Below are 13552 nucleotides of genomic sequence, written 5' to 3'. Positions count from 1 at the left end.
AAAATGAAATAAAATGTGAGCTACAGAGTGTAATTTTAAATTTCTAGTAGCCACATTTTAAAAAGTAAAGAAAAAAAAGCTGGCAAGTTAATTTTTATAATCTTTTACTTAACCATACATACATTCAAAATATTATCATTACAACAAATAATCAATATAAAAATGTTTTTAATGAGCTACTTTTTCTTATTTGTGTACTAGGTCTTCAAAATCTTGTATTGTGCACACTCAGTGCATATCTCCATTCGGACCGGCCACGTTTCGAGTGCTCAACAGCCACACATGGCGAGCTCCGGACAACGGAGCCCCAGATCAGGGGTCAGTAAATGATGACCGGCAGGAACTAAGAGTGGTTTTGGCATTTTAATTGCTTGAAAAACTCAAAAGAAGAATATTTGATAACACGTGAAAACTGCTGAAATGCAGGCTTCTGTGTCCATAAACAAAATGTTACTGGGCCACAGCCACATTCACCCCCCACAGTGTCTGTGGCTGCTCCGGGCTACAACAGCGAAGCTGGGCAGCTGTGACAGAGGCACAAGGCCCATGGAGCCCAGAATATTACTCTCTGGCCCTTTATAGGGAAATTTTGCTGATCCCTGTTCGACTTGACCATGAGGCTCAGATATGACAAGGCGTAAGAGCTCTGTGGAGGCAGGACCACCAAGGTGTAAGAAGGCTACTTTCCAGATCTTCTAAAGCTAAATAAAACCCAGTCTCAAAAAGTAGCACAAATCATACAAAAAAAGCTTATAAAATCAAATTAGAACTAATGCTGGATCCTACACTTTCACTCTCATCTCTCCTTCCCCTCCATCCACCCACAAAATAGTTAGGTCACACTGTTTTCATCTGTGTGGGCCTAACAGAGATGTTATAAATGTGGCACCTGCAAGAACAGGATTTACCTGAGTGAGACCATCTTTACCAGTGCCTACCAAAGGAAAACTATGGGAAATAATTAATGTTATGTTTTTTAAAAAAACACCACACAAAATTTTAAGTGTGTATGTTATAATCACAACAAGGTAGAAAAACGGAACAATTGTGCATAAAAACTAGACAAGCAAAATGGAATTATAAGTGATCTTTTTCTCCTTTATTCTTTTTTAATTCATTTTTATTGTGTTTTTTCCATTACCATTTGTCCCCTCCCCACCGCAATCACCACACTGTTGTCCATGTCATGAGTCCTTTTTCCTTTTTGCTCTGTCCCCCCACTCCCTAACCTCCTCCCCTCCCCCAGAGCAGACAGCCTGCTCTCTATCCATGAGTCTGTCTCTATTTTGCTTGTTAGTTCAGCTTGTTCATTAGATTCCACATATGTGCGAAATCATATGGTATTTGTCTTTTTCTGACTGGCTCCCTCTTTTATTCTTTATAATGACCTTTTATAACTTCCATTTTACAAAGGAAAAAACTATTAGACCTATAAGAAATATCAAGATTTTACCTCCACTGCGATTTTTACTTTAAACAACACATCTTTTGGAAATTTTTCTTGTATCTGTTGGAAGTAATAAATGTGTTTTCCTTCAAAATAAATTGAAAAACTTACCATATTCTGAAACCTGAAATAATTGATAATGTGTCTGGTCCTATTGGGAGGAAGAAAAAACAAAAAAATATATGAGTTCTTATTTAATTATACTGCTTGCTTGCTTACTTACCTCACAGAACAACTGAGGAAAAAATTTAATTACACTTAAAATGATTTAATGAAGAAAAGTTATTGTCATTGTAGTTTATTCTTAGTCATCTACCACATGAGGTCTGTGATATTTTGAGTTTTTCTTGCCAATGCACTAACATAAAAGGGTGACCTGACTCTATAATTCACTATAGGTCATTTAAACAAACTGCTTCATCTGACTTCCATCATCTGTAAAATAAGATTAGATTAAATTTGCTAATTTGGGAATTTATGAGGCAAGGGTAACAACACACATCAAACTAACAGGAAAGAAGTTCAAATTTGTATTGAAAACCACTATCTTGATTTTATAAATAATTAAGAATACAAAATCATCATAGACCAACATCCCCTACCTTCATAATTCCTAGAATTATTTTTTAGTGTAACCCTTAAATCACTACATTATACATTATTTTAATAGATATTGTAAATTAGTTCCTTTTCCATATCAACAAAAAATAGGTGGCCTTTTCCCTAACTCCTCATATTTCCATCTGTCCATTGTAAGTCATAGGTAACACATTAAATAGAAACACTTCACAATAGTTAAGTAATTCCACTAATAAAATTGGTATTCTAATTCTGATTCCGTAACTTTATCAAAGGAAATATCCAGATACGGCTACAAAATATGGGCTTTTAAAAACGTCATCCTTGGTTAATCTGAAGCTACTATACAAGTTATTTTTTTAATCCTAAAAGAATATAATGGGGAGACTTCTTCCAAGATGGAGGCGTAGGTGGAAGTGCTGTACCTTCTCACACAACCAAGTTTAAAAACAACAAAGTTTTAGCAACAAAAATGCAGCCAAACCACAGAAAATTGAACTACACAGAAGTCTGACAACAACCGATAAGAGGGGCAGAGCCAGCAGCAGAGCAGGGTCAGGCAGGAAAGATCCACTGGACTGACCCAGGCACACAACCCAGGCACGCCGGCAGCCGTAGGCAGATCCCAGGTGTGGAGTAGCAGGTGGACCCACTGAGGGTGCAAGGCAGTGGACTCACTGAGGGCAGACCAAAGTCACACATTCAAGCGCAGATAAACTGGTTGAGGAGCAAAGCGGTGAGACAGACCTTGCAGGCCCCAGTGGCAGAAAGTGGCAGAGGGGACCGCCATTGTCCCTCTCTGACCCCACCCCCACATACAGCGTCACAAACCAGCAACCTGGATGGCCTCTCTCTGACCCACCCCCACATACAGCATCACAAACCAGTGACCTGGTTGGCCCCACCCTGGTGAACACCTCCTCATTCGTAACAGGCACGAACAGATCAAAACATGGCTCAAGAACAACTCAGAGCCCCAGAGCTGATAAATCTAAGCAATGAAGAAATAGCTAAACTTTCAGATGCACATTTCAAAACGCTGGTGATCAGGATGCTCACAGAACTGGTTGATTATAGTCACAAATTAGAGGAACATATGAAGGCTAAGCTAATTGAAATAAATGGAAATGCACAGGAAACTGATAGTAATGGAAAGGAAACTGGGACTCAAATCAAAGGAGTGGACCAGAAAGAGGAAAAAAAATGACCAAACAGAAAAGAATGAAGAAACAAGAATTCAAAAAAATGAATCTATAGATTCAATGCAATCCCTATTGAAATACCAATGACATATTTCACAGATATAGAACAAATATTCAACAATTTATATGGAACCAAAAATGACTCCAAATAGCCTCAGCAATCTCAAGAAAGCAAAACAAAGTAGGAGGGATCACAATACCTGGTATCAAACTATACTACAAGGCCACTATAATCAAAACAGTCTGGTACTGGCGTAAGAACAGACACCTAGCTCAATGGAACAGAATAGAGAGTCCAGAAACAATCCCAGATCTCTATGGTCAATTAATATTTGACAAAGAGGACAAGAGCATAAAATAGAGTAAAAATAGCCTGTTCAATAAATGGTGTTGGGAGATCTGGACAGGCACATGCAAAAAAAGAATTGTAGTCTTTAAATTACTTTTTGCTTTACTACTATGGCCTGCACAGGTAAGACTGTGGACTAAGTAACTTGATAATGATGATGTCTGTTTGTCATAACAAATTCATATAGCAAACACTGAGTGAGCATTATATACAAAACATTATATGAGGCTCTATAAAGGTAAATTATAGTCCTCAGCATCAGAGGCCAGTCTAGAAATAGAGCCAGACATAGTCAAGAGCAATGATACAAGACTGACAGTGCCCCAGAGTCTCAGGCACTATGTTTTGCTCAGACTCTCCTCTATGACTGACTTATACATACTTCCATCCTCACCCATCTTGTAAGACTTAGCTCAAATATTACTGCTTCCTCAAATCCCCTGTCTAAAATTAACCTCTCTTCCTCCATTGCACTTTAGTCCTTTTTGGTCACTTTTTACCCTGTGTCATAAATATTTAGGTATACAGCTTATCTTGCTGCAAGTTCTTTGAGAGCCAGGTCCATGATGGACCATTTTTTATCTTATAGTTTATCCCATGCAATGCCAACTTAACAGAGTGCCTGATACCAAAAGAGTGTTTAATGAATATGTGTTAGATTATATAAAAATTACTAGCTCTGACAAATACAGGAAATCAACTTTGTTCAGGCCTACTTTAAACAGCCTTGAAACCAAGTTTTAAGTAATTATTTGTTTAACACTTAAGTAGTTACATTAGACTGTATTTGAAATGAATTCTCCATTTCTGCCACCTACATTACCAATCATCCCTGATAACTCCTGGATTTTCCATCTCTCTGTTTACTGTCTCCTTCCCTTCATTCATTGTATAAACATTTTGAAGACTTCTTCCTTGTTTCCTTAATAGTCCTCTCTCTCTGATCCTGAAATGTTGGCTCTTCCCATCTGGAGCCCAGTGTTAATCCTACTCTCTTTACCCTTAATGAGCTCATCAGCTCCCATGGTTTGTATTGCCATCTCCATACAACTCTTAACTAATTAGCCCTAGCACAGGGGTGTCAAACTCATTTCCACCAAAATAATTTTAGGACTGTATAAATGCAATTACTCCTTAACTGTTAAGGAGTTGAAATTACATGTGGCCCTTTGAAGGCAGCTGCAAGGCTGATGTGGCCCCCCGTGAAAATGAGTTTGACACCCCTGCTCTAGTCCATACCTCAACCCAGAGATTCTGACTCAACTCCACCTTCTCAGCATCCCCACTAAATGTCCTATAGAATGTCCAGGACTTCTTTGTCTGGATTCACCAGCACCATTCCTTGATTGCCTCCCCCCATGTTGTTAGATGCACCTTCTCTCCCATAATATCCTGTGTTAAGTTTTACTTAAAATAATATACGATAATTATCTGCTTTTTGTCCATCTCCTGTGATAGAAAACAAAATCAGGCACAGCACCTCATTTCAGCATGCCTTCAATGTTCGTTGAATGAATGTATGTATAAATGAATGAACAAATTGATTCCTGTCCCCAGGCTGGTTTTTACCGGGTTCATCAGATTAGCCTCAGTTATACAGTATCCCCTGCAAGAAATTAAAATAGCCTTCTCATGAGCAGCCTCAGACTACCCTGAAAAGGCACAGCCATCCGTCAAATGATCCACAGACTAATCTTAATTTAACTCTCTGCCCTGCATTTGGAAACAATAAGAATGCCCAGGAGTGAAAGAAGCTAGCCTTCATGGAAAACTGAAGAAAGAGCAGAAGGAAAGTGCTTCTTTTCAATGTCATTTTAAATTGTTCCAATAAATCAAAAAAAAACTTTTTGTAACTGAGTGCTGACAGTGTGCTTCATACCAGACAAAGTTTCCCAGGCTGTTTGTAAGTGGTGAAATGCAATTTATTTTACTCTCCAAGGGGCTTAAAAAAAAGAAATGGATTTTGTAATTTTTAACATATTGTCTATTAGGCCATACCAACTTTCACAATGAGTTTGATTATTTTTATAAAATATTTTTACAGCCCCTGCTGGTGGCTCAGTTGGTTGGAGCATCGTTCCACACACCAGAAGGTTACAGGTTTGATTCCCAGTCAGGACACATACCTAGGTTGCAGGTTTAATCCCCTAGCAGGGTACATGCAGGAGGCAATGCATCAATGTTTCTCTCTCTCTCTCCCTTCCTCTCTCTCAAAATCAGTAATAAAATACATATATATTTAATCTTTACCATCCTCAGGTAAGGAATAAAAAATAATTTTAAAAATTTTTAAATATTTTTTACAAATAAGAATAGTAGAAGTTACTAGAAAATTTATATTAATAATATTTCTAAAAAAAAAATATTTCTGCAGGGACTGGTGCAGCTCAGGGGATTGAACACCGGCCTGCGAACCAAAGAGTCACAGGTTTGACTCCCAGTCAGGGCACATGCCTGGGTTGTGGGCCAGGTCCCCAGTAAGCAACATGGGAAGGCAATTGCACATTGATGTTTTCTCTCCCTCTCTTTCTCCCTTCCTCCCCTCTCTAAAAATTAATTAATTAATTAATTAATTAAGTTCCAAGAATTAGTAGCAATTTATGCCACATGTAACCACAAAGCCCCTGATACTGAGTACTTTCATTAGACCAGAACAAAAATTGCAAACTTTTTCTATAAAGGACCAGACAATAAATATTTAGGCTTTGCAAGTGGAGGAGTTCAGAACAGGCCTCCTCAAGCTGTGCCACTTTGGCACACGGGTTATTTTAGTTGAAGACACTCAAGACCCTGCGGGCTCCTGAAAAACTTTTACCTTTCCCTTCAAAAATTTAAATTTGGAGCCTACCTATAATAAGAGTTATTACCAGAAATAACTTTTCATGACCCATCTACAGGGCGAGGCAAACTTCTAATCACTGGACATTGGCTGTTCACAGTGACCTGAGAATGACCTTCCTCCCCTCTGTTGGGTGCTTTACCTCTTAGCTCCGACTGTCACAGATAACCCCATTTTAACTTTCTGTCTCTGAATCTCTCATGTACGTGGGGTTCACATAGGTGCATATATAATTAAATTTGGTTATTTTCTCTTGTTAATCTGCCTCATGTCCATTTAATTATTAGACCGACCGGAAGAACCCAGAGGATAAAGGAATGTTTCTTCCTCCCCACATGAGCTATTATGATCCCTGTCGCAACTGCTCAGCTCTGCCACTGGAGTGCAAACAACACGTAAACAAACGACACCGACTGTATTCCAATAAGATTGTATTTGTGAAAACAGGTACTAGGCTGGCTTTGGCCTGGAGGCCAGGGTCAGCAAACCCTGGCCTAAAGAGTAAAAGTTATTTCCAAATTATTCTATGTTAAGTCTAGCTGAACTAAATTAAATTTGACTAAACGTAACTAAAAACACACAGCAAAATCAAACTAAGGCCTTTTGTAGGAAGCATAAGTTTCATTTACTGAACAATTTTCCTCCAGTTTCAAAGAAACGATCTGCTTCAGAATGAGTTTTATGTTTATTCTAGCTCATCAAATACAGCTTGTGCTCATTCACTCTGCCAACAGCTGGAGAGAGAGGCTGACCTGTGGGCATAAATACTTGGGCAGCATGTCTTCTGAGCAAACACCTTTCCAGGAAAGAGACTAGTAACTCGTCCACGTCTCCTGAGTTCTTTCCCCAATATGGTCACTGTTCCCTGGGGAAAGCACTCCCTTAGCAAACCAGCGCTTCCAACAGACTGAGGGTTGCCAGATGGCAGGTCGCAGGGGCTGGGTGAAAAAGATGAAGGAATTAAGAAGTATAGCTTGGTGGTTACAAAACAGTCACAGGGATGTAAAGTACAGCACAGGAAATACAGTCAATAATATTGTAGTAACTACGTATGGTACCAGGTGGGTACTAGAATTATCAGGGGGATCACTTTCTACATTATATAAATGTCCAGTCACTATGCTGTGGTAAGCTTCTTTCCACTCTTGCTTCTAGAATGGAAAAAAAATGCCAGAAACAGAACTGAGGTGCAAGATGGATTATTTTTGTTTACACATCTAGAACATTTCAATTTCCCAAAAGTCTGTTTCAGCATTGATCTCTACTGTCTGGACTAAATTTTTATGTAGAGATGAAGAAAGAGAGTAACTTTTTTACATCCACACATAACGGGATGTTAAAATAGAACTGTTTCAGACTCAGGGTTGGCTTTGTCCCCCAGGACAACAGATGGCAACTAAACCACATTCCAGAGTGAGACGTAAGACTAGCATGCAGGACTCGTGAAGGGGATTTCCAAATGCTGCTCTTGACACTCTCAAGCAAGAGTATCAGGATGAAAATACACTAAAAAAGGAATTTTAGGAGACAGGTTTTGAATGGGGTAGGAGTCACATACGCCCCACCCCAAGGGATCAGGCGGACACTGCCTGCCCCTCACTTCAAGCCTAGGAGAGGGACTTTGATCAGACAATCCAGAGAGCTGGATGTGTGTCCCCATGAACATCCCCAAGTTGTCACTGAGCAGGCACGGACACGCCTGAACAACCTAAAATGCAAATCCTGCTACTGACCAGCTGCAGGGACAGCTGGGCTAAGGGAGTGTGCTGAGTGTGGTGGTCTGCACCTGCTGAGTCTCGAAGAGCAAGGAAAGCAGGCGCATTTTCCCTCAACTAGACAGGCAAAAAAAAGAGCGCCAGCAGGGGGCTGCCTTCTATCGTGACCAAAACCAGTCTTTTGAAGGGTAAAGCAAACTCAGGGGTGGCAGCTGGGGTGAAGTGTAGATGCCCAGGAGCAGAAGATGGAGCTATGAGCTGCCAATTGGACGAAGCAGATTCAAAAGCTTCCAAGACACGTCAGGTGAGAGACCTCTCGGCAATGGCAGAAATGCTCCAATGCCCCCACAGAGTCCTGAGAAGGAGAGGTGTTAGCTTTAAATGCCTGCAGACCTCGAGAGTTCTGATGCCGGATGACAGCTGTATTACGCTTTTGCCATTTCTGTAGAATAAATATTGGCAAATGGCTTGTTTGCCATATTGGCAAATGGCTTGTCCTTATACATCAAGTAAGAATTTTCACCCCTCGCCTGTCTTCCCTCCACGATTCAATCCTGAGGGAGTCAAATGCAGCTCAATGAGTTGGGAATAAGCAGCCAGACCACAGAACCCAAGCTGAGAAGAGAACACTTAATTTGAGTGACTGGACATATGAGTTACTAAATGTAGACTGGTTTGTGGGTCAGCATGTAACCAAAAATGGCAGAATCTTTTAAGAACCAAAAAAATGGTGGGATTTGTCCTACATTTCATTCAAAGAATAGAATAGAATTGGTCCCAAAGAACAGGACTAAATGGCAAAAGAACAGTGTGGCTTTTCTTTAATCTGTCAAGTTATATATATTCCACCTCTCAGTCACACAAAAATAACTGGCCACACCACGTTGGGTGACTGCTCATGTGAAGCAAGGCTAGAGACACAGGAGGTATCCACACTTCTGACTCATAAGACATTTTCTCACTGAAATGTTATGGCTTAGAGATCTAGACTGATCTATAAAAGTTTATATAATCCATAATATGAATGAAATTATATAGTATATTTTTGCTACCATTCTCACCACAGATACTATATTAATTCCTTCTTAGGAATGAGACTTTAAAATGATCTGTGTCTGCTCCTTATTGCCCCTGTAATCTGAATTCTGCCTCCACCAGTTCACCCGCACGTAAGGGTGCTCCGTAAGTGAGAGCCGCCTGCCTCTGCTAACTGCCCATCACCCCTCTCAGGCCTTGTTCTCCTGGATGTCTCCGAAGCAAGTGAGGCTTGGCCGCCCTCTCCGAAGCCCTTCCCCTTCTGCTCTGTGCCTGCACTCTCTTGGTTCTCTTTCCAAGCCTGATCGTTCTTTCCCTACTGCTTTGGGTGGCTCCTCCTCGTAGGTCCTAAACGCAGTGATGGATCAGTCCAAACCCCACCCGCTTAGCTGTCTACCCCAAACTGAGCTTCCAGTTTGGACTTCCTTAGAATTTATAATAGGCAGTTCTCTGAAAGACCACATGTGAAATCCTAGAGTCACCTTTGTTAAAAGATAAGCTGAAGCATGTTAAAAATTTTACAAGTTTACTTGAGCAAAAATCAACTGGAATCAGGCAGTGTCAAACCAGTAATTAGGAGCGCTCACGCAACAAGATCTCAGGGAGAAACTTTCATAGAGAAAATATAGAAGCCAAGTAAGGGAATTGTTGATTGGCTATATCGTAAAGCCTAGTTTGCTGTTTATAGTCGGTTGTCCTTTGCATTCTGGTATCATTGCGTTGAGCCATTCACAGGCTTAGGTTTGGGTTGCTGCTGACTTGGGCCACCACAGCATTAAAGCCACCTGGGTCTAATGGCCTCCTTGTTTAATTAACTTAACACCTTTTACTCCTCTTTCTCCTTTGCTCCAGTCACAATCCAATCAGTCACTAAGCCCAGTGATTTGTCCTTCAAAGTGTCTCTTGAATTCATTCCTTCCTCTTTAGTTTTCGCTGCTCCCTGAAAGCAGCCCCCTATAACCCTCTACCTTCACGTAGAAGGTTATAGGAAACCCTCAGACTGGGCCACTATAACCCAACATAGAAGGTGGTCGTGTGTTTGCTAAACAGTGACACTCACCTCCTGGTAGTTCCCTGACCGCGGTTTCTCTCCCCACATGCTATAATCCTCCTAAAATACTACTTTAATCATTCATACTATTGCCTCAGAGTTCCTACAAAAATCAACCAGACAACAAATACTAGTAATTTCTTTTGTTTGTGGGTTTATCATAAGTGTGTCATTCTTCCTATTGAATAATGTTTGGCTGCTTTCACACTGAACATGCATTACTTTTATAATCATAGGAAAATAATGAAAATATAATTTTTATATATGTTATAATCCCAGAGGCTCATGCATGTACATTTTGCCTCTTCTGTCCTCAAAAGTATTATATGAAATTTATAACATTGAAATTCAAAGCACAATAGAAGTTTGTAGAGCTCCTCACTGCCTACAAAATGAAATCTAAGACTTAGGCTGACATACCTAGAGGCAGTCATCATATAACACCCTATCTTTTCCCCTCTTTTATTTTTACCATAAGATTAGCAAAGAACTTTAAAATTAACAAGAAATCATCCAGTAAAAATGTCAGTCGATATATATTGACCAGCTTAGAGAAAGGATAGATGTGCAAAATGACTGAAAATGTTTATTAATATTTACATTGTCCTTCCCTTTTCTGTTTAGAATCTGAACATCTGTGGCTTCAACTGCAGTTGCAATGTAATTTTCTAGGGGTTTTCAACCCAAATGAACATCAGGATCGACTGTGGTAGGCTCAACAGATACAGATGCCCAGTTTCCAAGCCAGAACTACCGAATCAGAAGTAACAGGGCTGCAACCCAAATGTAACAAATGCATTCATTCCTCCATTCGTCCACTTCAAATCCTTCCACAGAGAATTATTGCACCGAAGTGCCCAGCATTGTGCTAGGTGATGGAATACACTTTTCTGTCATGGAGCTTTTGAACTAGTGAAAAGAAAGATATGTACTAAATAATCACACACATAAATATATAAACACAAAAAATTAAAAAATGATTTAAAGTGAACTAAGCTCACAGGAAGTTATGAAATCTGATGATGAGGCTGGAAAAGTGGAGTCCAATCAGGCAGTGCCATGTGTGGGTGCTAGTAAAACATCTGAATTTTTTCCTGAGAGCAACGAAAAGCCTTTGGAGAGGTTTAAGCTGAGCAATGATGTGATCCAATTTTTAATGTTTAGATTACTTTTGCTGCTGTGTAGAGAAATGATCACAAAGGGAAAGAGTAAATTTAGGGAGATTTGCAGTACCTACTGCAAATATCTAGGAAAGTATGATGGTAGCTTACAAAGAAGGTAGAGGTAGAAATAAAGAAAACTCATTGGGTTTGAAATATACTTACAGGAAAAATCTATGGGTATTGGTGAAGGCCTAAATATGGGATGTGAGAGAAGATAAGAACTTTTAGTAAAGGAAAACCCCATGTTTGCCAGCTTGTACAACTGGATGGATGGTGGAGTAATTCAACAAAATAGGAAATTCTGGACGAGAGCCATGTACAGTGGGGAAGACCATAAGAATGATACTGGACATGAAGAGCTTTAAAACATTTAAGTAGAGAAGATAGAGGAATAAGTAAACACAGTTCGCCTCCCCATACAACGACAGCAAAAATTACCACTAAACTACAAAACAGCTATCAGCCAAAATCATCAGAAAATTGAGCTGTATGGAAGTCCAACAACTAAGGAATTAAAGAAGTCACATTCATTCAGACAAGTAGGAGGGGCAGAGACACAGAACGGACTATCCCACACCCACGTGTGGTGGATAAAAATCAGGAGGGGTATCCTGGAAGCAAGGGATTCCATTCCCACACCAGACCACACAGACCAGGGTTCCAGTGCCGGGAAGATAAGTCCCCATAACTTCTAAGTCCCTATAACTGGTTTGTAAAAACCAGTGGGGGTTGGGGCAGTGGAGAAACTGTGGGATTCTCAGGAGTCTCTTCTTAAAGGGTACACAATGGACTTAGAACTTACGCAAACCCACTCCTCTGGGCTCCAGCACCAGGGCAGCAGCTTAAAGGGCACCAGCAGCATAGAGGGAGAAACTGAAGTATCTGGCATCAGGGTGAGTGACAGTAGTGACAGGGTGAGAGACAGCTTTATCCCTGACAAAACTCCAGAGGCCAGGCAGTAGCCATTAACCTTTTTCTGAGCCCTCCCCTACACAGAGCCACAGAGCACGTGGCAACATATCTGAGACTGCATCAACCTGGTTTATATGGGTTGCCCCACCCAGGCAACTACCTAAGGTTCTGCCCCATCCAACTTACAGGTGCGCTCTTCTACATTAGGCCATGTTACTAAGACAGGGAGTCAAAGCAGTCTACCTAATACACAGAGCAAACACAGGGAAGCGGCAAAATGAGGAGACAGAGAAATATGGCTCAAATGAAAGAACAAAACAAAACTCCAGAAAAAGAACTAACTGAAATAGAGATAAGCAATCTATCAGATGTGAAATTCAAAACACTGGTTTTTAGGATGCTAAAGGAACTCATCAGGTACAGAATAAAAAGGACCCAGGCAAAAATGAAGGTTACACTAAGTGAAATGAAGAAAAATGTACAGGGAATCAAGAGCAGAGTGGATGAAGCTTAGAATCAAAATAATGATTTGGAACACAAGAAAGAAAAAAATTCAATCAGAATAGCAAGAAGAAAAATGAATAAAAAAAAACATAGATAGAGTAAGGAGTCTCTGGGATAATTCCAAACATATCAATACTCAAATCCTAGGGGTGCTGGAAAAAAAGAGAAAGAGCAAGAAATTGAAAACTTATTTGAAAAAATAATGAAGAAAAATTTCTCTAATTTGGTGAAAGGAATAGACATACAAGTCCAAGAAGCACAGAGTCCCAAAAAAGATGGGCCCAAAGAGGACCACACCAAAACACATCATAATTAAAATGCCAAAGGTTAAAGATAAAGAGAGAATCTTGAAAGCAACAAGAGAAAAGCAGGGAGTTATATACACAAGAGTTCCCATAAAACTATCCATTGATTTCTCTAAAGAAATTTTGTAGGCAAGAAGGGACTATCAAGACATATTCAAAGTGATGAAAAGCAAGGACCTACAGCCTACATTACTCTATCCAGCAAAGCTATCATTTAGAATGGAAGGGCAGAGAAAAATGCTTACCAGACAAGGTAGAGCTAAAGGAGTTCATCATCACCAAGCCATTATTCTATGAAATGTTAAAAGGACTTATTTAAGAAAAAGAAGAAGATCAAAAATATAAACATTAAAATGGCAATAAATTTACAGCTATGAATTTAATTAAAAAACTAAGCAAACAAGCAGAACAAACAAAATCATGGATATGGAGATCATTTGAAGGGTTGTCA

General features: G+C 39.8%; 1 protein-coding gene across 1 annotated transcript in view; it reads right to left on the bottom strand.

Moving 5' to 3' along the window:
* The window catches only part of CD109 (CD109 molecule), a 118796-nt gene that overhangs the window by 62444 nt on the left and 42800 nt on the right, over positions 1-13552 (bottom strand). Inside the window, exon 6 of the mRNA XM_037147406.2 lies at positions 1559-1598. Coding sequence (XP_037003301.2) covers positions 1559-1598 — 40 coding nt within the window. The remainder of the gene's footprint in view (positions 1-1558; positions 1599-13552) is intronic.

Source organism: Artibeus jamaicensis, unplaced genomic scaffold (assembly GCF_021234435.1).
Source record: "Artibeus jamaicensis isolate MK-2021 breed Jamaican fruit bat unplaced genomic scaffold, CSHL_Jam_final contig_1127, whole genome shotgun sequence".
NCBI classification, from domain to species: domain Eukaryota; kingdom Metazoa; phylum Chordata; class Mammalia; order Chiroptera; family Phyllostomidae; genus Artibeus; species Artibeus jamaicensis.
Note: the sequence above shows the minus strand (reverse complement) of the source record. Positions and strands in the feature narration are given on the sequence as shown.